Source organism: Gadus morhua, chromosome 11, assembly GCF_902167405.1.
Source record: "Gadus morhua chromosome 11, gadMor3.0, whole genome shotgun sequence".
Taxonomy (NCBI): domain Eukaryota; kingdom Metazoa; phylum Chordata; class Actinopteri; order Gadiformes; family Gadidae; genus Gadus; species Gadus morhua.
The window spans coordinates 7617828-7639463 of NC_044058.1; the positions used below are offsets into that span (position 1 = coordinate 7617828).

Genomic DNA, 21636 nt, shown 5'->3' on the forward strand with positions numbered 1-21636 from the left:
ACCATATTGTTTCTTATCAATTCATTAACAAGTTATATCCGCATCACAACAACAACAATAACAACAATAAAATGAATAATAAATGGTTATTGGTGTTCGGGTCGACTAACGTCACACAAAACATTCGTTTTTGAAATTGTATGTAGCTCTCCCATGCCAACTTTTTTGGGAACACGGCAACGCCATAGGCCTATATGTTTTATATGGTTGTGCATGGTAGATATTTACATTGGCAACATTCAGCCACCAGTTACCTCATGTTTAAATACAATTCAATGCATATTATAATTCCTGTGACTTCAGTACAAATGTAGTGGGCGTTTACCAGGTCGATGACGGCCTGTCACGTCAGTCGAGCTGAAGGCGGGATCCCTCTCTCCAGGAAGTGATCATTGTTTATTTCTTTGCAAGGCATGCGAGGGACCAGATCACAAAAGGTACCATTTACCCCTCTATTATCAAATCAGAAGACTTAAACACAAGTTACCTATATGGCACACAATAAATATAGAGAGTCTTGATTCGTGATGTTGTCAACTTCGTAACGAATGGGACTATAAATGTATAATGGAAGCAGCAGAATTGTATAGACTTCCTTGAACTACTTTCAAAATACGAATCATCCCATTGTATGTGTGTTGATCAAATGTATCACTCCTATGGCCTCACGACAGGGTTTTCGTCAAATATTTGTGACTAGGATTTAATTTTACTTGACACGATGGATCCCTACGTTGTGGGATATAATAATCATATTTAAAGGAGCTTTTATTTTGGCATTTTCCTTGCACCTCAGTCTGAAGTGATGCGGCTCAGCATGTTTAGCGCCTAAAGTTTAACGTTAATGAGAATGTACAAATCAAGTGCAAGACAGTAGTACAACTTTTATGTACATCAATAGACAGAAAAGCATACAAATCATTAGCTAGATTGTCTTAAACTAGAAAGGATGGTTGGTCTTGATTGCCCCAGCTAAATTTCTAAAGAATCTTTGATGATCATCGATCCAATAATATCTAACCACCTAGCTACAATGGACGATCAATTTTTTCATATATAGCGTAGGTTGTCATCTCCGGTGTAAAGAATGGATGCAACCCAGATGATATGCGACTCAATCTTGGAGTCAGACGAGGACGAAGAGAATGCCGATGCAAGAGCAGAGGCTGGGCCACTGGCGACCCTTCGTGTTTTTAAGAATGAACATATACCTGAGAGAGGTGAGTGACATTAAATCATCTATATGTAAACATGCTGTAGGCCTATGTATCGAAGGTGATGAAAAGTAACTATGTATTTCTGTTTTGTCTGTTTTGTTTTCCAACCGGACAGTGCTACCTTTATATTTGGGAGAAAATGTGCTTGGCCGTGACCCCAGCAGTTGCACCTTGCCCCTTCATGCCCAGTCGGTATCTAAGCAGCACACTGCCGTTTCCATATCCGTGTTTCCTGCCAGTTCTCGGCGTATTTGTGCTTCTGTAGAGGCGCTAGTGTGGGACATGGGAAGCATGAATGGGACTCGGAAGGGCCGCTTAAAATTGACTCCACACGTCCGCTATGCTCTGAGTGATGGGGACAATCTGATGTTGGCGGACATCCCATGCCAGTACTCCAGCTGTGTGGACCCAGAGAGTCTTGTGAACAGAGGCTCTGCGGTGGCCATAGAGTCTCAAGTCACCAGAGAAGATGTCGAGGTACATACAAATGGACATGCTGAGGAACCGACCAGGGCGTCGTTTGATGAACGTGGAGAGATGATGGAGGCCCCGGCCAGGACCAAAGTCCTGTCCTTTGAGCAGACCCCCAACCAGCCAGAGGATAGCCTGGTGCCACTGTCGGACTCGGACGAAGAGCGAGGGGGAAAGGACAGATGGAGGAAGACACTTGGTTTGTGGAAGAGAAAATGCATGTCTAAAAAGTCTCATGAGAACTATTCCCTTTATTATTCTGCATTAGTTGATTATACACACGATTCATTTGAATTTGAAATATAATTCATAGAGTAGCCTAAAATGTAATTTATGTCACTATCTTTCTGAGGGTATTATGTGGTTTTCTTTTATAATACAATGGATTTAATGACTCGTAATACATGATATTGATCTCTTTGCTTTGCCTTCATTTCAGTGTCTGGATCTGACTCTCCTGTAACCAGTCCTATCTTCCTGAGCCCTACAAACAAAATCATCCCAGAAAGGTATTATTTCACATTTTCTAGGACATATGTTCCTATATTTCTCATATACATTGCAGTGCATTACATATGCTGTACAATGCAGTGCTTCCCCTACATGCCTCCAGAAGGGTAATCCAGCGCCACAGCTGGATGATAGCACCATTGCATCAGCAACACCAAATTGGTTTTTATTTTAAATTTAGAAATTATGTTGGGACACCAAATATAATTTGTTGCAACGTGCACTTCATAGGCTGTTCACGTGCACATCAGCACTGCGTACATGCATATCAGCACTGGGCACGCGCACATCAACATAGTTCACCTCAGCATTTCTGATGGAGAAAATGGTAGGCAAAACACTGCAGTGCATTGCATGCACTGTAAAGACTGTTGATTGACTTTCTACATGTGGTAAACATGTTATTCTTTAACTCTTTTGACAGCGAAGACGAGAGTCCCATCACACCTTCTTTGTCTTCCAAACATCATCCTACACGATGTGTCAGTACCGACAATGACGAGCAAGACTTTGGTGCTTGGCAGCAGCGACTGAAGAACCAAAAAGCGGCAAAGTTTAACGCCATTGACGGCAAGGAAGAGGAGGGAGAAGTATCACCTGAAGGGACCGAGCCAGAGAAGAGTGAAGGAGGTGCACCGGAGAGCCTGGAGAACAGTGTCAGCACCTGGGCAGAAAGTGGGTTAGACCAGCCCGGGCCAGCGCCCCCCTCAGAACTCATTCAAGTGCTGAACATGGACAGTGACACCGATGTGGAGGGAGAGGAGGAAAGCTCGGTGTCAGTAGGTCCTGGGAGCCCAAACCGAACACAACCAGCTCCAACTCCACCTACGGCTAATGCACCCTCTAGCCAGTTGGGCCAGTTCATCATGGACAGTGACACGGATGTCGACGATGAAGACGATGGCGTTGATTCCTCGAGGGCGACAACGGCCGGTGAAGCAAACACCACAGAGTCCCCCGCTGAGGCTCCGGTCGCACAGCAGACGGACAGCGACACAGACGTGGAAGGCCATGATAATGATGATAATGATGAAGATGATGATGAGCCAGACGGGGTAAGCAAGGCGACACACGCGTCGCCTCAGAGTGAAAACACGCCGGTGTCGTGGGCCGGATCCACAGAGCCGCCAGACTTCCACCTGGGGAGCGACACGGATGTGGAGGAGGAGGAGGAGGAGGAGGAGGAGGAGGGCGATGCCGCCGTCCCAAAGAGCACGCCTGCTACGGTAGAAGCAGAGTCCCGTGGAGTTGTGTTTGCTTCCGCTGCCCCGCCGAACTTCGACTCGGGCAGCGACACGGACGACGATTTCCTCCTCCGCGAGGTAAATAGCGCCCCCTCGAGCGAGGCTGCCCCCCCAACACCGGCCCCCGCTGCGGACCCCAGCGCTCACCTGGACATCCTGTCGGACAGCGATACCGATGTGGAGGAGGACTCCCCTCTGATCCCATCCGCCGTCGCCTCGGCGGTAAATGCCGGGCCGAAGTCATCGGCCCCCCCGTCCTCATCCGGTCCTATTTCCCAGGCCGCAGCCCTGGGGCCCGACTCTGACGCGGATACGGACGTGGAGGAGATCCGCAGCAGCCCCGGGGCGGTGGACGTCCGCACGGAACCGGCTGACAGCAGGATGGACAGTGACACGGACCTGGAGGAGGAGGGCGGAGAAGGGGGGACGGAGGGAGGCCCGGTGTCGTGTTCCTCTGACGTGAAGGACCAGGGGCACAGAGCCTCCTTACAGCGCTGTTCAACTCCGATGCAACTGTCAGGTAGGATCCGACTAGAAAAGGCAATCGGTTGGAAACATCTGGTGAGGTCGGTCACTCTTCAACCAGCTGTTTGAACACTGGTCTGGCAATGACCGGTTGGTTATAATAGTTCACAGAGCTTCTGTATAAAAGCAGTATTTCGCTGCCAACATCAATCAAAATATATATTTTTCATATAAAAAGGCGTAGGGCTAAATACAGATGAAATATAGGCTATGTGAATAGCTTATCATTAATAATAAATAGTTGATTTATGGTGGCTATATTCAAATAGAATACAGATATAGGTCACCGATAATTGGCATGGAATACTGCAGTCATTATTCATCAAGAGCAGAGTACAGAACATAATAACTAGTACAATCTAATTGTGCAATATAGGGTCCAGCTGCTCACCTCTAATCTGACGGTTTTACAATGCAGGGGGTTAGAAGTTAAAGATGGTAGTTCTGTGTCACAACAATCACCAGTACATATGTTGTAGAAAGCATACAAGTCTGATGCTCGCAAGCCTCTTGAGTCTTACTGGTGTCTACTTCAAGTTTTATTACATCCATTCATTATTCTCTCAATTCATAATTTGATGCATTTAAAAATTAACACAATACACCATTGAATAATTCCTACCTATTTGTCAACAATCTTGGTTAAGTTCATGCTTAAAACTCATTTTATAATGAAATATCATTGCTAATTATTATTTAAAATTATTATTTATTGGTTTTAGGACTAGCTGTCGCAGAGATGGAAACTCAGGAATACCTCTGTCCCTCAATAGATCCTTTCAAATGTAAGTAAGGATTCAACATATTTCTGAAAGTATCTTCATTTCAAATCTTTAATATAATATATTAGGTGACTGTGTCTAAAATCTTCTTCTTCTTCTTATTATTATTATTATTATCCTTCGCCAGGCCCCAGGGTTCCAGCCCTCAGACCCATGGTGTCATTGTCCTGCTCAGACAGCCAGGGGGAAGACGACTTTGTTGTGGCCGAGACCCAGTCCTTCATAGTGGCCGAGCGGGACCAGCAATCCAGTCCCTCGAGGAACTACACCCTGGATGAAACCCAGCCCTTCATCCCACAGGGCACATCCAGGGATGAGGATGGTTTGTCTGACAGCCTCCACCTGCAAGCCAAGGATCAAGCTTTAGCTATAGAGAGCACCCAAGCCTTTATCCTCCCAGATGTGAACCTGGAGGCTACCCAAGATTACGCGACCCCTCCCTCTCTGGACAGGAGCTCCATGGAGCTGAACTCAGAGCTGGAGGCCACCCAGAGCTACCTAGGGAGTGCGGGGTCCAACGGTCGCTCCCCTGGCTCCGGGATCAAGCGTCCGTTGGATATCGCACTGGAGGCGACGCAGGCGTTCATCCCGGAGTCTCTCAGCGATGTGGATGCTGTAGAGGTGAAAGAAGTGGGCACAATGGATATTGCTTCCGCCGAAACTCAGCTGATGGACTTCCCCTCTGGATACACGCTTGCCATGGCCGAGACCCAACCGATGTGTGAACTGCAGGAAGACGACGGGGAAGAAGTACAGGGGGAGGAAGCTCGAGCGGTATCGTTGGGGACCAACTCTCTCTCCTCGGCTGAAACACAGCCGATGGCTACGTCCGGAGATGAGGATGAGGATTCTGTTCCAGCTCCACGCAAAAGAAGAGCCCGGAGGCTCGTTGAAGAGGAGGACACGCAGGTTATGACCGGTTCGGGGCCTACTGCAGCCGGAACCCAGCCTGTTTCTTCCACAAGTAGTGATGAGAGTAAGGAAGAAGAGGACGAACGCCCGGTCCTCAAACAAATACGATCAAGGAACCAAAGAAGGCTACACGGTGAAACCAGCACGCGTGCTACCGCTGCAGGTCCAGCACCAGAAGCAGACTCTGACACAGCTCAGCAAGCGACAGGACGGCCTAGGAGAGGGAGAGGCCGAAAGCCTGGAGCTGCAACCAGTAGAGGAGGGAGAGAGGAGGAGGAGGAGGAGGAGGAGGAGGAGGAGGAGGAGGAGAAGGAGCAAGAGCCTCAGCCTCAGCCTCCAGAATCTCTGAGGAGCATGGGATCAAAGGGAATAGCCTCTTCCTCCACCAGAGGAGGAACAGGGGATGTCATGCCAGAGGAGGGGAGGGGAGAGGAGGAGGAGACGGAGGCTGATCAGGTGAGGCAGGGCGGGAGGAGGACAACTAGACAACCACGGGAAAATGCAAGAGGAAAGAAAGAAAGGCTTGAGAGGGAAAGCAAAGAGCAAGCAGAAAATGAGAGGATGCTACAGGAGCAGGAAGAACAAGTGAAGATGGAGCAAGCTTTGAGGGAAGAAGAGGAGAAGCAGAGGATGGAGAGGGACCAAAGGGAGAAGGAAGAACAGGAGAGACTGGAGCGGGACAGAGAGGAGAGGGAGAGATTGGAGGTGGAGGAAAAAGAAAGACTAGAGAGGGAAAGAAAGGAACAAGAAGAAAAAGAGAGATTGGAACGAATACAAAGGGAAAAGGAAGAACAAGAAAGACTGCAGCATGAAAAGAAAGAAAGGGAGGAGAGAGAGAGATTAGAGATGGAAGAAAAAGAACGAGTAGAGCGGAAACAAAAGGCCCGAGAAGAAAAAGAGAGATTGGAAAAGGAAGAACACGATAAACTGGAGCGTGAAAAGAAAGAAATGGAAGAGAGATTGGAGAAGGAAGAGCAAGAGAGACTGGAATGTGAAAAGAAAGAAAGAGAAGAGAGATTGGAGAAGGAAAAGCAAGAGAGAATAGAGAACCAACGAAAGGAGCGAGAAAAAAAAGCGAGATTGGAACAAATACAAAAGGAAGAAGAAGAAAGATCGGAGCAGGAAAGAAAAGAGCAAGAGGAGAGGGCGAGAGAAGAACAAGAGAGATTGGAGAAAGAAAGAAGAGAACTGGAAGAAACAGCAAGGTTGGAACGTGAAGAGAAGGAACTCAGAGAGAAGGAGAGATTACAACTAGAAGAAAAGGAGAGGGGAAGAAAGGAACTAGAAGAAAAAGAGAGAAAAAGAAAGGAACTAGAAGAAAAAGAGAGGGAAAGAAAAGAACTAGAAGAAAAAGAGAGAAAAAGAAAGGAACTAGAAGAAAAAGAGAGATTAAAGAGAGAAAAAAGGGAGCAGGAAAGGGAGAGATTGAGGCGTGAGAAGGACGAAAGACAACAGAAGGCGGCGTTGGAACGAGAAGAGAGGGAGAAGTGGAGAAGGGCGCAGGAAGAAGAGGCAGGCCGGGCACGACTAGAGACTGAGAAAAGAGCAAGGGAAGAGATGGACAGACGTGATGAAAGGGAGCGATTGATGAGGGACGCCCTGGAGAGACAGCTGCTAGAGCGACAACGGACAGACACAGCCCAGGCACAGAGTGACCAGCAGACACTCAGAACCACCAGGGGTCGGAGAGCCACCAGAACCAGCGCCGCCGCCCCGCCTGAGCCCGCCCCGGAGACGGAACATGGGCCCGCCTCCAGAACCAGGTCCCGCTCCAACTCATCCAACTCGGTCAGCTCAGAGAGGTCCGCCTCGAGCGCCACGGCCCAGGAGAGCGGGCGCGGCCGGGGCCGGGGCCGGGGAGCCAAGAAGACCCACCCTCCGTCCGTGGGGGCTGGGACCTCCGCCAGGGAGAGCAGGAGGTGCAGGACGGTCACCGGTGACGCCCCGGCCGAGAGCAGCGATCCGGGCCGCTCCACCAGGTCACGGTCCAACTCCACCGAATCCCTGAGCTCCGAGGTCTCGGCCTGCAGCAGCGCCCCGGGCAGAGGCAGAGGGGCCAGAGGAGCCGGGAGAGGGAGAGGCAGGAAGACCTTGCCGGCCCCGGAGACCAACCCCCAGCCCTCCAGCGGCGGTCAGAGTGAGGTGGCCCCGGCCCCCAGGGCCTCCGCCAGAGGCAGGAGAACGAAGGGACCCGATGCCACCGCTGTCGAGGGGGGAGGAGACGGGGAAGAGGAGACAGTCTCTCAGCCGGCTGCCACCACTAGGGGGCACAGGCGAACCAACGCAGCACAACCTGGAGCCGTTGGTGCAGAGGAACGAGAGGGCACCCCAGAAGACTCAACTCTGGTAGCACGTAGCACCGCAGGCAGGGGCAGAGGTCGCAGAGCCCAGGTGAAGGCTGAGCCGGCAGTGGCTCCAGTGACCGTCGATAGGACTGATGTGGGGGAAGATAATGGTAGTGGAGAAGCGAAGGGGGTGGGGGAGCTTGAGAGTGAGCCCAAAGAGAAGAAACCCGCCCCGGTCCGGAGGGGCAGAGGGTCCGGTGCTCAGGTGAAGAGAAACCCAAAGGAGCCACCTACACAGGAGATGGTGGCGAAAGAGGAGGAGGAGGAGACTATTAAGGGGAAGGTTAGGAGAGGTCGACAGTCGGTGGCCAAGAAGGTCAAGAATGAGGAGGTGGCGGGAGAAGGGGTGGCGCCTGCCCCCCAGGTCGTGGAGAGAGACGGCGGGACCTCAGAGGTAAAGATAACGACTTGACTATTCAGATTTACTTTGACTAGAGAGTCTCCAAAGAGCACCTCACCAGATATTTGACCGACGTTGATCAAAGAGACTTCACCCTGAACACAACAGGCTTCCCTTCACTTTGTCAAAAGGGCTTAGTGCACTCAAGAAGTCAGCCTCGTCCATTAGTTAGCGATGTCCATTGAAGTACATTAGGCTAACGGGACGACTAGCCCTGGCCATAGCATCATGCGTAGCTTGCTCCTCTCCTGCAACATTACCGCAGTAATGAATTAAGTGTGTTCACTCGTTGCTCTCTGTCTCTCTCCTTATCCTGAAGGCGCTAATGACCTGCGAACCCCTCTGTCTCACTCAACACACGATAGATATTAACTTCATTGTGTTGTCTCCACCGTTATTCCTGGTCTTTCCTGTTAAGGTGACCCAGACCCCCGCTGGGAAATCTTCCCGGAAGCGAGGCGCGGCTCCGGCGGAGGCCTCTCCCCTGGCCAAGTCTCCCCGTGGCTCCCTGGCCTCCCCTGGGGCCCGGCTGAGGGCCGCCTGCCAACCCTACAAGGTCAGCGGGGTCTGGGAGGCAAAGCCTTTTGGAAGCATCCAATATCCAATGAACAGGGATCACAAGACTGCATGGCGGCAAAGCATCTGTTAATGGAGCGTGATCAGGGGAAGACACGCTGGCTGAATGGACCAGGCTTCTCCAGTGGAACAACAAATGGGTTTCACTGGAGACGCCTGACCTATGGCTTGAAAAGGGAAATGTAACATTGTAGGCACAAACACAAAGAAACTAAAATCGAATGGGTCTGAACTATTTAGATGAGATATCAAGAAGCAAAAAGTTACAACCGAGAGTCTCGTGGTCCAAACTAGGAGCCTCGTGAATTAACAATACACATCTTTGATACAGTGGTAATACAATGTTAAATAATATAACGGTTGGGTATAACTGGATGGAGGTAGAGAAAATATTCTTTGTATTAAGAGACTTTAGAGACTTCTGCTATAGTCAAGGGGATTATACCCTTTATGGGATATGTTCTTGATGAGGTCATATTTTCAATAATAAACACACCATGAACAGCCATGAAACCCTGTCCCCTTGGTTTCCCCTGCAGGTGTTATTCACAGGGCTGGTGGACGAGGTGGGGGAGGAGGTGGTGGTCCGGCTAGGGGGCAGCCTGGCGCTGGGCGTGTCGGACATGACCCACCTGGTGACGGACAAGGTGCGCCGCACGGTCAAGTTCCTGTGCGCCATGGCCAGGGGCATCCCGGTGGTCACCACCCAGTGGCTGGAGCAGGTCGGTCCCCCATTAGTACTCACCCTGATGGACAGTACCTGACTGTGACTGACACACACATACACACACACACACACACACACACACACACACACACACACACACACACACACACACACACACACACACACACACACACACACACACACACACACACACACACACACACACACACACACGCACACAACAAAGTCATTCAATATAAGTCATCAGAAAGCACATATTCTATCATAGTTTGCTGTGTCCACAAATTATGATGTATTCAGAACTAGTCTGGAATTTCATCCAAAGCAAAAAAAACGATGTTGGTCATCAGTGTATCTATTGTCCACACTTGTCACAAGTCACAAAGTAAGCATTTCCTTGAGGTGCCACCCCAACTTCAAATCAGTGTGAATTTTGATTGCCATATTTGCTGCAAGTGGCGTTTATACTCAAATTATGATACTTAAGTATCCTTTCAAAATGCATCTGCACCGACCGCTCCTCTACCCTAACCCCTCTCATCTCTCTCCTTCCAGAGTGCAAAGGCTGGTGGCTTCCTGTCTCCTACAGCTTACATTGTGAAGGACATGGAGCAGGAGCAGAAGTTTAACTTCCGTCTACAGGAATCCATCAGGATCGCCAGTATCCAGCCTCTATTACAGGTAAGGTGTGTGTGTGTGTGTGTGTGTGTGTGTGTGTGTGTGTGTGTGTGTGTGTGTGTGTGTGTGTGTGTGTGTGTGTGTGTGTGTGTGTGTGTGTGTGTGTGTGTGTGTGTGATTTTGTGATTTGTGTTAAACAATACAACACATTTTTGTCCCCAATTTGCATTTACCCTTGCTGTAGCGTTTTAGCCTATGGATAACCCAGGAGGGTTGTATGCCATTGCACTGAGGTCGAGATAAGAGATAAGTGTTATCTCCATAGCCACAGCTTCCCGGCCGGAAAGACAGTGTGTTTCAATGTCAATTAAGTGGTTAAAAGCCTCCTCCGCCAGATGATGCCTGCACAGATACGGCAGTTCAGAGTGCAGGCATTCAGCAGCACACCCTGATGTGCCTTTCATACATCTTTACCATACTGGGCAAGTTTGAGTATGGGATTTTTGAAAGCAAAGCATCAAAGCATAGTTACTTTGGAATTCTGACATTAATAAGAAGTTCTGTCTCTGTTTCATACCAAGGATTGGTCGTTTGCTCTCTTTCAAGGGTTTGCTTTGGGGTTGATGGATAATGCTGTCCAACCTCTCCCTCTCTCTCTCTCTGTATATCTCTCTCACTCACTCACTCTCTCACTCTGCATCATGCTGACTCGTCCAATTCTCAGGGATACCAGATCCACGTCACCAAGTCGGTGAAGCCGGAGCCGACGCACATGTTAGACATAATTTCCTGTTGTGGCGCGAGCTTCCTGGCCAAGATGCCCTCTTGCAACAAGGTACCCCCCCTGGCCCCGAAACATGCATCAGTGTTTTAGATTAACAGTCAAAATGAATGGTGAACGTGGCTGGTTTATACCTCCTGGCACCAAAATTCGTGGTCTTTTTTCTTCAAGGTCATTACTTACATCCTCTCTCTGTCTCTCTCACTCCCCTATCTTGCACTGTCACTCTCTTTCTGTCTCTATGTCGCCGTCTCCCTTTCTCTCTCTCTACCTCTCCATCGCTCTGCCTCCCTCTCTCTCTGCCTATCTCCTTTCTCACTCGCCCTATCCCTCTTCCTTCCTCCCCCCTCTCTCGCCATCCCTCCCCCCTCTCTCTTGGCCTTGGCCTCCCTTCGCTCTGCCTCTCGATCACCCTCTTGCCCCATCTCTCCCTCTCTCCCTTCCTCCCCCTCTCTCTTGCCCCATCTCCCCCTCCCTTCCTCCCCTTCTCTCTTGCCCCATCTCTCCCTCCCTTCCTCCCCTTCTCTGTTGCCCCATATCTCCCTCCCACCCTCCCTCCTCTTCTCTCTTGCCCCCTCTCTCCCCCCCATCAGGAGCAGACAGTGGTGGTGTCCTGTGAGGAGGACTGGCCACTCTGCGGTCCAGCGCTGGCCGCCTCCCTGCCGGTGGTCAGTGCAGAGTTCCTCCTCACCGGGATCCTCCAGCAGAAGGCCGACGTGGAGACCCACGCCCTGCCCTCAGCCCCCGCCACGACCGCCCCCCCTCAGCCCGCCAGAGGCAGGGGCCGGAGGAGGACGTAGGGGCCTTGTGGAGACGGAAGTCACTAGCACAGACCCTACACGTCGTCCGCCACCGTGAACACGTACTCTCGGCCGAAATTGAAGGAACGCTGGATCGGACGCAGCTAGCATCGCTGCGTTGAGTTAGCCGTAGCTTGGAATGCCTTGCTGGGCTTCCTACAAGGACTGCAGTATTAACCTAATGACTTGGATCTTTAGCCACGCAATCTAGAAAGTGAGGGCTTTTGAGAGCCCCCCCACCTCACTCACACCGCGCCACCCGCATAGGCAATGATTGAAAAATAAAATCACCCTGACCCTTGTTTTTCTGTACAAATTGTAAGGGACTTTGTAATCGGTTTATGTTTTACTGTGCAAACTGCCTTGATCTTCATATTTCCTGATTGATTGGAAGGTTAATGTAGCCTTTTCTGAGAGGGATGAGGTATGCTTTGTGCTTTTTTGTATGAGTGAATGCATTCCTATGCTAATGTATATACATAAAAAAAAACAGGTAAAGGAATAAATTTATAATGTTTGACAGTGCCTATCACATTTCTCTTTGTTTGGCCCCTGTCCCATGCCTCACATTGTAAAAAGGCCGGGCAAGGGAAAAGTTGGCCTGACCCTACATTACAATGACGTTGTAAAACATTCATTCCAATATTAGTTTTTACAGATGAACTATTGCCATCTGGGAGTAGTACTGAAAAAAAGTTTGAAACCAAGCATGTTGAATACTATGGCCTGTAATTAAATGTTTGTTCCATGTTTCCACTATTTTTTCAATGATAAACCTCAGCACTTAGTTAAGTTGTGGCAATGCTGTATAAAAATCGAATAAAGGATTGTATCATCTATCCTTATTGGTCGCTCGGTTGGTACTTATTTGATGTTTCATTGATTTTCTTGTCTTATTTTGCTATTAAATAAAATTATATTTGATATGAAGATTCAGTAGTTTATCTCAGCATTATTGTTGGCTGACCCTTGAAAAGATGCTGCTATAACTCAATTCGTCTATTTCATTGATCATTGATCATTTATTGTTCATTTTCCCATACTGAATAAATGCAAGAAATACATTTCCAGTCTGCTCTTTTGCTGCAATTACATGAGACTATCTTTTCCAAATGGTCTATTCCCACATCGTGGCGAGGACAGGTGCTTTGGGGCAAACTCCGGCATTTCCCGACTTTACTCGAGTAACTCCGAGGCTGTGCAGAACCAGACATATTCGGAACATCTTCGGAATAGTGAAGCCCAGTAGTCAAGAGCTGCTCTTGGGGGGCGAGGTTCAAGGGAGGGAGTAAGAAGGACACTAGAAGAAGTAGCATCCACCGCATTTTCGAACCTTAACGATATCCTCCGACTTCGCAATTAAGACGCACATTTCAAAGTTGGCTTTTAAAGGTAGGTAAGCTCGTATATGCTATTGCTGTACATGTGTTTGTATGTAACGGTGAATCTCGACAGTCTCTGGCTCGCAACGGGTTAAATTTTGCAGTTTTTGGTGGGCGCGCTCGCCGGCTTCCTAGACCTACAGCAGAAATACCAGACATGTGCGGCTGGTTTAGGCGAAGAATAAGAAAGATGTAGGGAATTAAGGCACCGAATGGACCGAATGCAAGTGTAGCCCGCGGTTGCTTGCGGAGGCAGAGATGATCGAAATGGTCTAGTGCAGTCTAGCATAACTTGAAGTGATTTTATATTCAAACGTTATTTTCTAAAGTAAGTATAATCTAGTCGATCACTAGGATAATGCATGCAGTAGTACTTGCTATAATTTCATTACGATTTGACGATAACCGCGAAGGCTGACATTTGAATAAGTGTCATTATGATTAGCCTAGTTTAATTAATGTTATTAAGGCTATTCGTCTATAACGTTATTATCCCCTGCGTCTTAAACCAATTAAGAAATTGAACACGAATAATAGCACCCGGCAAAAGACAACTCCAGCACTGTGAAGCGTACGTGTGACATTGTTGGTCCTCACTACAGCATCAGTGATGTGGGACGCTGGCTCGGGGCGGACAGTGGGCTGTGTCGCCCCCGCCTGCAGTACGCATTATGACACACATAGGCAGCCGAAGCAGCGGCACATGGATAGAGATACATGCAGGCCTCGAGACATGGTAGGCCTACTGGGTCGATACTTGCTGCTCCGATGATGTCTGCATACTTATTTCCCAATGCTCCCATATAAAAAAGAAAATACAGGCCACAAAAATATTACGCTTGTGTTTTTTTTATTGCTCTGCATCGCTCCGGTTTTGTGCAGTGGTGTCAATGCATGTGAGAGGTGTGCAAGCAATATGGGGTAGATGGGAAATAACATTACATTAGTGGATTTTGCTCTGGGCTCGTATGATTCATCATATAGGATCAATATCTTTGGAGCGCTCCATTTGGATTTGCTTCGACAAAATTGTTGGGGTTTCCAAACCTTTAGAAAAGCTGCATCAGCCAGTTCACCAGTGCTACTCAGAAACGATGACTTGTGTTAAGAAGATGAGTTTGGATTTTTGCATTCAGACATCGGAATCTGCAACCATAGACTAAGAAGCACACACACACACACACACACACACACACACACACACACACACACAATCACACACGCACACACACGCGCACACACGCACACACACATACAAGCTGCATTCCAATTCTTGCGACGGCATCATATTGTGGCGTGTGAGAGCCTGTGATGTTCTGGGCAGTGTACCTGAAGTAAGCCCCCGCCCACGTATGACCGCTGCCCTGCTTCTGTTGTTGTTCGTACCGCTCATGATTTATAAATGTCTAATGTGGCTCCGAGAGGCTGGGCAGGCTTTCTATTCGGTGTGTGTGTGTTTCCGTGTGTGTTCTCAAACGTTCATCCTTGTTGTCAAGGTGACTCTTATCCTCTAATCTGTCTCACTGTTTAGGGACACATCCATAAAGCAAATACAACATAAAGTCAAAAGAAAGGAAGAAAGGAAACATAATCATCATCCAGGGATACAAAGCCGTCCTTGTGAGAGTCCCCACATCTGCAGTCACCGAAGGCTTTTCCGCCTCTTTAAAGTGTCGCACAAAGACCGGTCTGTCCCCTCTGGTGAGCAGGAAGTCTAGGGCTAAGAACGGACACAGGCATAGGCTTTGATTTGGGAGTGGGATGCACTCGCTAAGGATGGCTTATGTAAGCCAGGGGAGAGGAGCGGAGAGGATGGAGGCACGAGACCTGAGAGACAGAGAGGCAGACAGAGATGCCATGGAAGGAGAAGGGGATGGAGAGAAAGTGGCGTGTGTGTGCGCGTGTGTGTGTGTGTGTGTGTGTGTGTGTGTGTGTGTGTGTGTGTGTGTGTGTGTGTGTGTGTGTGTGTGTGTGTGTGTGTGTAGAGCTGCTCAGAGATTCTCGCATGTGGGGAGGGAACCGTTATCTGAGGTGTGAGTCAGTAGCTGGAACCATCTAAGAGTAACAGTCGAGGTATACTTTGATGGTGAATGTTTGCTAGCAGAAATCAATGGAATAGGATGACAGTGAGTCGCGTAGATTAAAGAGGGAGAGGGTGTGTACGAGAGTGTGTAACACGGAGCAGATGGGATACATTTGTCTGTGTTCACTATAGGGACAGGCTTTTCAGCCTTAAGCACATTAAGGACACGAGCAGTCTTGCACTTTGTGTTTGTGCGTGTGTGTGTTTGTGTGTGTGTGTGTGTGTGTGTGTGTGTGTGTGTCTGTGTGTGTGTGTGTGTGTGTGTGTGTGTGTGTGTGTGTGTGTGTGTGTGTGTGTGTGTGTGTGTGCATGCCGTGCATGCGTGTGCATGTGTGTGTGTGTGTGTCCTGTGCAATGCTTGTGTTCAATGAAGAGGGCCAAACGCATTCTTGTTTTCATAAATTTCTATTCTCTCCCATTTCTCTCAAAGCGATTCCCACCATTATACTCAGAGCGCTGCTTTGGTTGAGCGATTGTTTCTCCCCATAGACCTCCATGTGTTTCATAATAGAAGAATGATTTCCCTTCATCTATTGATAGCTCTGATGCTGTTATCCCCTATTCCTGAATTTCCCTTTAGGGACTAATAAAGTATTATCCTATATTGTATCACCTCTACAACGGCATTTCCAAGAATACCTAAAGGAGATGTAAAGTTAGATGAAGACGTAAAGAGAGTGTTATTTGAGCTAGCCTATAGATTATTGTCACAAGGGAGGCGGGGCTGGGTTCTGCAGGCCACCAGAGGACGCGGCCAATATGCTGGGATGCAGCTTTGTTCTCACTCTAATGCCAGCTCTCTGCTGCCCAGTGTGTAGTAGGAGTAACAGAGCAGAACAGAGAGAGAGATGGAGAGCGCAGAAGTGCTGGCCGTAAGTGAGTCTGAGTGGTGAACCACAGGCGTGGTTGTCAGTTAGGACACGGTGAAATGCTAATTCTACTCATTAAATAATGTAGAGCAAAAAGCCCCCCTGCTAATGTGTCCATGAGGCTATTAGTGTGTGTGTGTGTGTGTGTGTGTGTGTGTGTGTGTGTGTGTGTGTGTGTGTGTGTGTGTGTGTGTGTGTGTGTGTGTGTGTGTGTGTGTGTGTGTGTGCGTGCGTGCGTGCGTGTGTGCGTGTGTGTGTGTGCACGTGCGTGCGTGTGTGTGAGCGTGCGTGCGGCTCATGCTATGTACATGAGCATGCGGACTGCAGTACTACTAAATACAGCTGTGTGATGTACAGAGCAGAGGGTTCATTATTATGATGATGGCGGGGAAGAGTAACGATAGGCCACACATTATAAATCGATATGATGACAATATCCTCATGTCATGTAAAACATCCATGATCTGGTTCCGAGGTCCCCGAGTGCGGTTCATCAAAGAACATATCACTGATGTACCGCAGTAATTTAGATGGAGTAATCAAAAAGCAGAAAGTATTGCAGACTGGCTGCAGGTCTACTGCAGGTGTTCTCTCTTGGCCTTCTCTCTCGTGGGCATAAAATGTTAACCACAGCAAAATGGACCTCAGGCATAGGAACTCAACTCCTTTTTCATTGCAGCAATGCAGCACTTCACACCATCAGGCTCTAAATGGGCAAATTCTCTTGGATCTTTTCTGCTTGAAATCTTCTCTGAAATACTATGCGACCATTTTTCAGGTGATCCGTCAATCCGGTTCTGTTTTAGCTTGTTACACCCGTGTGTGTGATACTCAAAACCAAATGACATGAGTGAACTCAAAACTCAATATGATTCAGAGACAAGAAAGGTCCGGGAGTGTAACAGGGATGGATCGAACTGTTCTACTACCGTCAGACTTGAGCTGAATCAACACCCTCTTAGGCTGTAATGACGCTTTCCCCCTCCATCACTACAGCAGAGATTTCCAGACGTCCTTCCAGCCTCAATCCAATAATACAAAGCATAGGCCCTTGAAGATAAATTGAATCTAGCCAGACTGCACGATTTTACTGCAGATAAAATCTCTGCAGGGAGGTTTTTTTGGATGAGATAAAGTCTGAAGAAAATAAAGAAAGAAAGAAGGGAAGAGAGTAGGAAATAAAGCCAGTTTCACTTTCGCCTTTGTAATCGTGCTTTCTGCCAGGCTAGGTCAGCAGACATCCAACATCATTACCATTCAGATTTCCCTGAGCTGAATAGGCGTCTATGAAGACTGGCAAGCAATCTATCTTAGCATTTTGCAATTTAAAGAGATGTGGAGCCTGTATGAGTCAGGTTAAATAAACGATTAAACAGATACTCAACGATGAATAAACATTAGGTAAGGAAATCAAAAACTGCGGCTACTAAAACAAGCAGTGTCTCATCACACACATCACAGGCTGATACACACACAGTATGACGAAAAGAAAAACACCTAACGGCGCCGGCACACACACACACTGCAGAAGCTGACGTCAGCCGTAGCTGTTCCACACAAACCTGATGACCCATCATCCTCTTCCTCAGCTATTAAGGAGACACATCCACCCTAGATCTATCGAGCTCTCTCTTTCTCTTCACCTCTCTCTCTTACTCTTCATCTCTCTCTCTCTCTCACTGTCTCTCTCTCTCTCTCTCCATCTCTCTGTGTCTCTCTCTCTCTCTCTCTCTCTCTCTCTCTCTCTCTCTCTCTCTCTCTCCATCTCTCTGTGTCTCTCTCTCTCTCTCTCTCTCTCTCTCTCTCTCTCTCTCTCTCTCTGTCTCTCTCTCTCTCTCTCTTTACAGGCATGCTGCTAATTTGAAGCCATGGTCTCTCTGGGCACTTTAGTTTGCATACTTTATATTCATTACTGCCAGCACACTTCTGGTGCTGTTCTGTGGTCCGCCAATACATAATTAAAAAGATGATGTCTTGGTTTTTATTTTTCAATGTTTGGCAGCTGGTTTGGGGTGCCATTGTTAGAGGAGGATATTTACCAGCTAGTTTAGGCTAGCTTGAACAGGTGATGGAGAGAAATAATGGCCACTCAACAGTCATTGTGGACATCAGTATTAACAAAAAACAGTGTAAAAAACCCAATCATGCTTATGATTTATATATCGATCGATAGATATATTTTTTAATTAGACATACTTTGATTGAAATTAAACATGAAAAATGAACGATGGAAAACTATACTTTGGCAGTTAGGGACTGTGACGCAAAAAATCCCTCTGGATGCTATTGACTAATCCGTTAGACCCAACACTTGCCTTTTTTCGAAAATCGTGTTAATTTTCTTTGATTTTGACTTTCGTCAACATCTACTGTGTGACAACCGTTGGTAATAAATGTTGGTGATCTTGGGGATTGTTGATTTAATCTGACAGATCTGTAGAAAGAAGGTTGAACTGGTCACTTAAATGGTTTTCGAGCTTCGTTGGTGGCATGACAAGAGAAGTTGTTGCATTTTCTTGCTCGCACTGTAATCTTTCAACATTTTTTTCACGTGTCATTTGCCTCACTCTTTGCAGGTACTTCGTTCGTCAATAAGCGAGAGAAATTCGTCATTTACCCACTCTTGCTTAGCGATTTACTTTTGTGGCACTGATTCATCTTTCCTTTCAATCGCAACTACATCTGAGGTGTTCACCGTTGTGTTCACCGCAGAATTACACGACTGAGTTGATCTGCAACTCATTCATCCTGAACTAATACCTTCCAGCTTATGCGTTTTCAGGCATTTATATGTTTGTAAAACATAAATATTACCGATATGGTCTTTATGGTAAGGTCACACTTTTTTATGGTAAGGTGGCTTTTTTTCCCCTAGAGATTCATTCAGTCATTTTTGTGGTTTCATTATGTATTGCTTTCCTCTTTTGATCATAGGTATTTTATAGGGTTTTATTTTGAAAGTGAATTACATGTAGGTAACTTACTTTTTGCACTCGCAGAAAAAAAAACTGTAAACCTAAATGACTATACTCAGTTAAGTATTTAATGTGTTAGCACCCCCCAAAAAGGCACACGGTATTTGTTGTAATACTGTAATCTTAATATGTGGTTTGTGTCGTTAAGTAGTGTTGAACTATAACTTTCCTTACGGTTTGTTTTGAGTTTTTTGTTTATGTGAGCCAGTGTTTGGCTATGGTATTGATAGAAGTGATTTTGTTTTTGAAAACAGCTCTTACGTTGGTTTTGGGATTTCACATAAATCTAAAATCATCAGTGTTTCCCCTAGAATTTCTTTCAGGCCTGGTGATACGCACCTAGAAAACCCTAAGTGGACGATGAGAGTTTGAAATTCAAGTATATTAACTTTTTTACTATCCACCTATACCCAGGCTTATGCATTGCCAATGCCACGATAGAACATTCTGTCCACTAGAGGGAATTCTACCAATAAACATTTCTTTCTTGCCAAGTAAATAATTGGCACAGAAGGATGTGATGTTGGAGAGCACTGACACACGATTCGCGCTGTCTAGTCCTTTAACATTGAAAGCGATTGTTGGTTGTGAAATGGCTTTTCTTGACTCGTACAGCTTCGGTTGGACCCCCGCCCACGAGGCTTAACTTCACTCGAGCCCCTCCCCCCCCCCCCCCCAATTCCCCTCTCTCTTCTCCCACAGCTGCCAATAAATTTGGCTCAGTAGATTTGAATAAACATTTTGAGATATTTGGTCTCTTTTTAGAGGCCATGTCACGTTGTCTAACCTGCATCCCATCGTATGATGACTTAGAGCTTTTCTCCTCGTTTATCATTTGCGCGCTCTCGCTCTGCAGTTATTTAAAGGTAACACTGTTTGTAATGGCACTGGCATCGCGTCAAGATAACGCAGCTGTATTTTTATTGCATAATTAAATTTATTATTATTATTTATTGCATACAAAAAGTAACGCGCACACACACACACACACACACACACACACACACACACACACACACACACACACACACACACACACACACACACACACACACACACACACACACACTCTCAAATTTTATAGGGGAAGCATTGCAAGTGTCATACCATCTTTCGGGGGATATGCTACACAGAGAAAACAGTGTTATCCAGTATTCAAGCCTCCAGGAGAGTGCAAAACATCCCTCCATGTTAATTAACCTCCATCTGCTTTATATTTATGAATGAAAAGAGGTTGACGAATGACAAGCGTTCATATCATCCCCAATATGAGTGCTATGCCAACACCTCACTCTATTCTTTATGTTCTCTTACCCTTACTCTTTCTCTTTCCATTGATTTCCCCTTATGCCTCCTCCATGATTATTTAATTCCAAATTGACATGGCCAATAGCAAACTGTAATAGTTTGAAATATGATTATAATTTATCAGATACATTAATGACCTATTTCAGATTTGTGTGGTTTCTATTGAACAATGCAGAGGTAGACGTCACCTCTCCCAGGCAGGCAGGAACGGTATTAACCTTTCGCAGTCTATGGCGGTAAGCTCTTTTTTCGAATGATGACAAGCTTAAAGGTCAGGTACTACGGTTATCTTTGGCATAAATGTGCAGCCCATTAAATGCCTGGGCAGCGTCAGAGCCCCTGTTTTAACGATGCACATGATTGCACACACAATTTTCTCATAACCCCAACAACCCATTAAGGAGGTCTGTCGTAAAGCTGTTGGTTCAGCAGATTTACTTTTTTTATTAATATATCACAGTTAGTATACAAGTGGGGGGAAATGGTATTGCTCAAGAGATTTACTTTATGTTTGTTCCCATGAGTTGTTTTGGGAACTTTTCTGCAAACAAGCCAATAAATACTTTTTGGTCAATACATTTTCTGATTCTGAGCTTTTTGAAATTGCTGACTGACTACACAACAATGCATTGCTGGGACGTTTTTGTCATTGTTTTGCACAGCGTCTGCTGAGCCGACATAATGCGAGCCGAACGACAATGCTTCAAGCATGATACCGTTGTCAATATGCTATAGGGTTTCAATGTCTGGGGCTGTTTGTTTTTGATATGCGCTCATTCTCTGTGCAGACCCCGGACTCAACTCAGTCATGATGAGGAAAATCAGTTTGATCGTGTTCGGCGTTCTGCTCGGCATGGGTATGTAAAACATTATCCATTTTCATATTTTCATACTTTCATATATTTATATATATATAAAGGCTGAGTTATATGGTTAGATTCCTTCCCGTTTCACAGTAAAGATGTATTGCTTCTATAAAGAACAAAGTGACATGATACGATAACAAATAAGTGTAAATAATTCATGCGGTCATATTCTATTTTACAGCTCTTTCAGCCCCTGTAAAAGGTAAGCCCTCTCCTTTCAGTCCCATGTTGGCTCACACAGAGGTGGTCACTGGCCAGCAGAACTAATCCCCCCATGCGGTCCC

The 21636-nt window shown here is 46.9% G+C and overlaps 2 protein-coding genes across 3 annotated transcripts in view; both read left to right on the top strand.

The window, feature by feature from the left end:
* The first annotated feature begins 329 nt into the window (after nucleotides 1-329).
* On the top strand, nucleotides 330-12799 carry mdc1 (mediator of DNA damage checkpoint 1). Its single transcript, XM_030369728.1, has 12 exons — nucleotides 330-437; nucleotides 1061-1220; nucleotides 1333-1887; nucleotides 2128-2197; nucleotides 2623-3962; nucleotides 4690-4752; nucleotides 4877-8400; nucleotides 8825-8962; nucleotides 9522-9704; nucleotides 10226-10351; nucleotides 11013-11123; nucleotides 11663-12799. The coding sequence occupies exons 2-12, from the start codon at nucleotides 1088-1090 to the stop codon at nucleotides 11867-11869; spliced, it is 6450 nt and encodes a 2149-aa protein (XP_030225588.1). The 5' UTR covers nucleotides 330-437; nucleotides 1061-1087; the 3' UTR covers nucleotides 11870-12799.
* Nucleotides 12800-13052: 253 nt separating this feature from the next.
* The window catches only part of si:dkeyp-77h1.4 (uncharacterized), a 21929-nt gene continuing 13345 nt past the window's right edge, over nucleotides 13053-21636 (top strand). The window contains exons 1-3 of one of the 2 annotated variants that reach the window (XM_030371630.1): nucleotides 13053-13261; nucleotides 21275-21343; nucleotides 21534-21554. In XM_030371630.1, the coding sequence (XP_030227490.1) occupies nucleotides 21295-21343; nucleotides 21534-21554 (70 nt within the window). In that variant the 5' untranslated portion in view covers nucleotides 13053-13261; nucleotides 21275-21294. The remainder of the gene's footprint in view (nucleotides 13262-21274; nucleotides 21344-21533; nucleotides 21555-21636) is intronic. The other variant, XM_030371631.1, reaches the window with a different exon arrangement.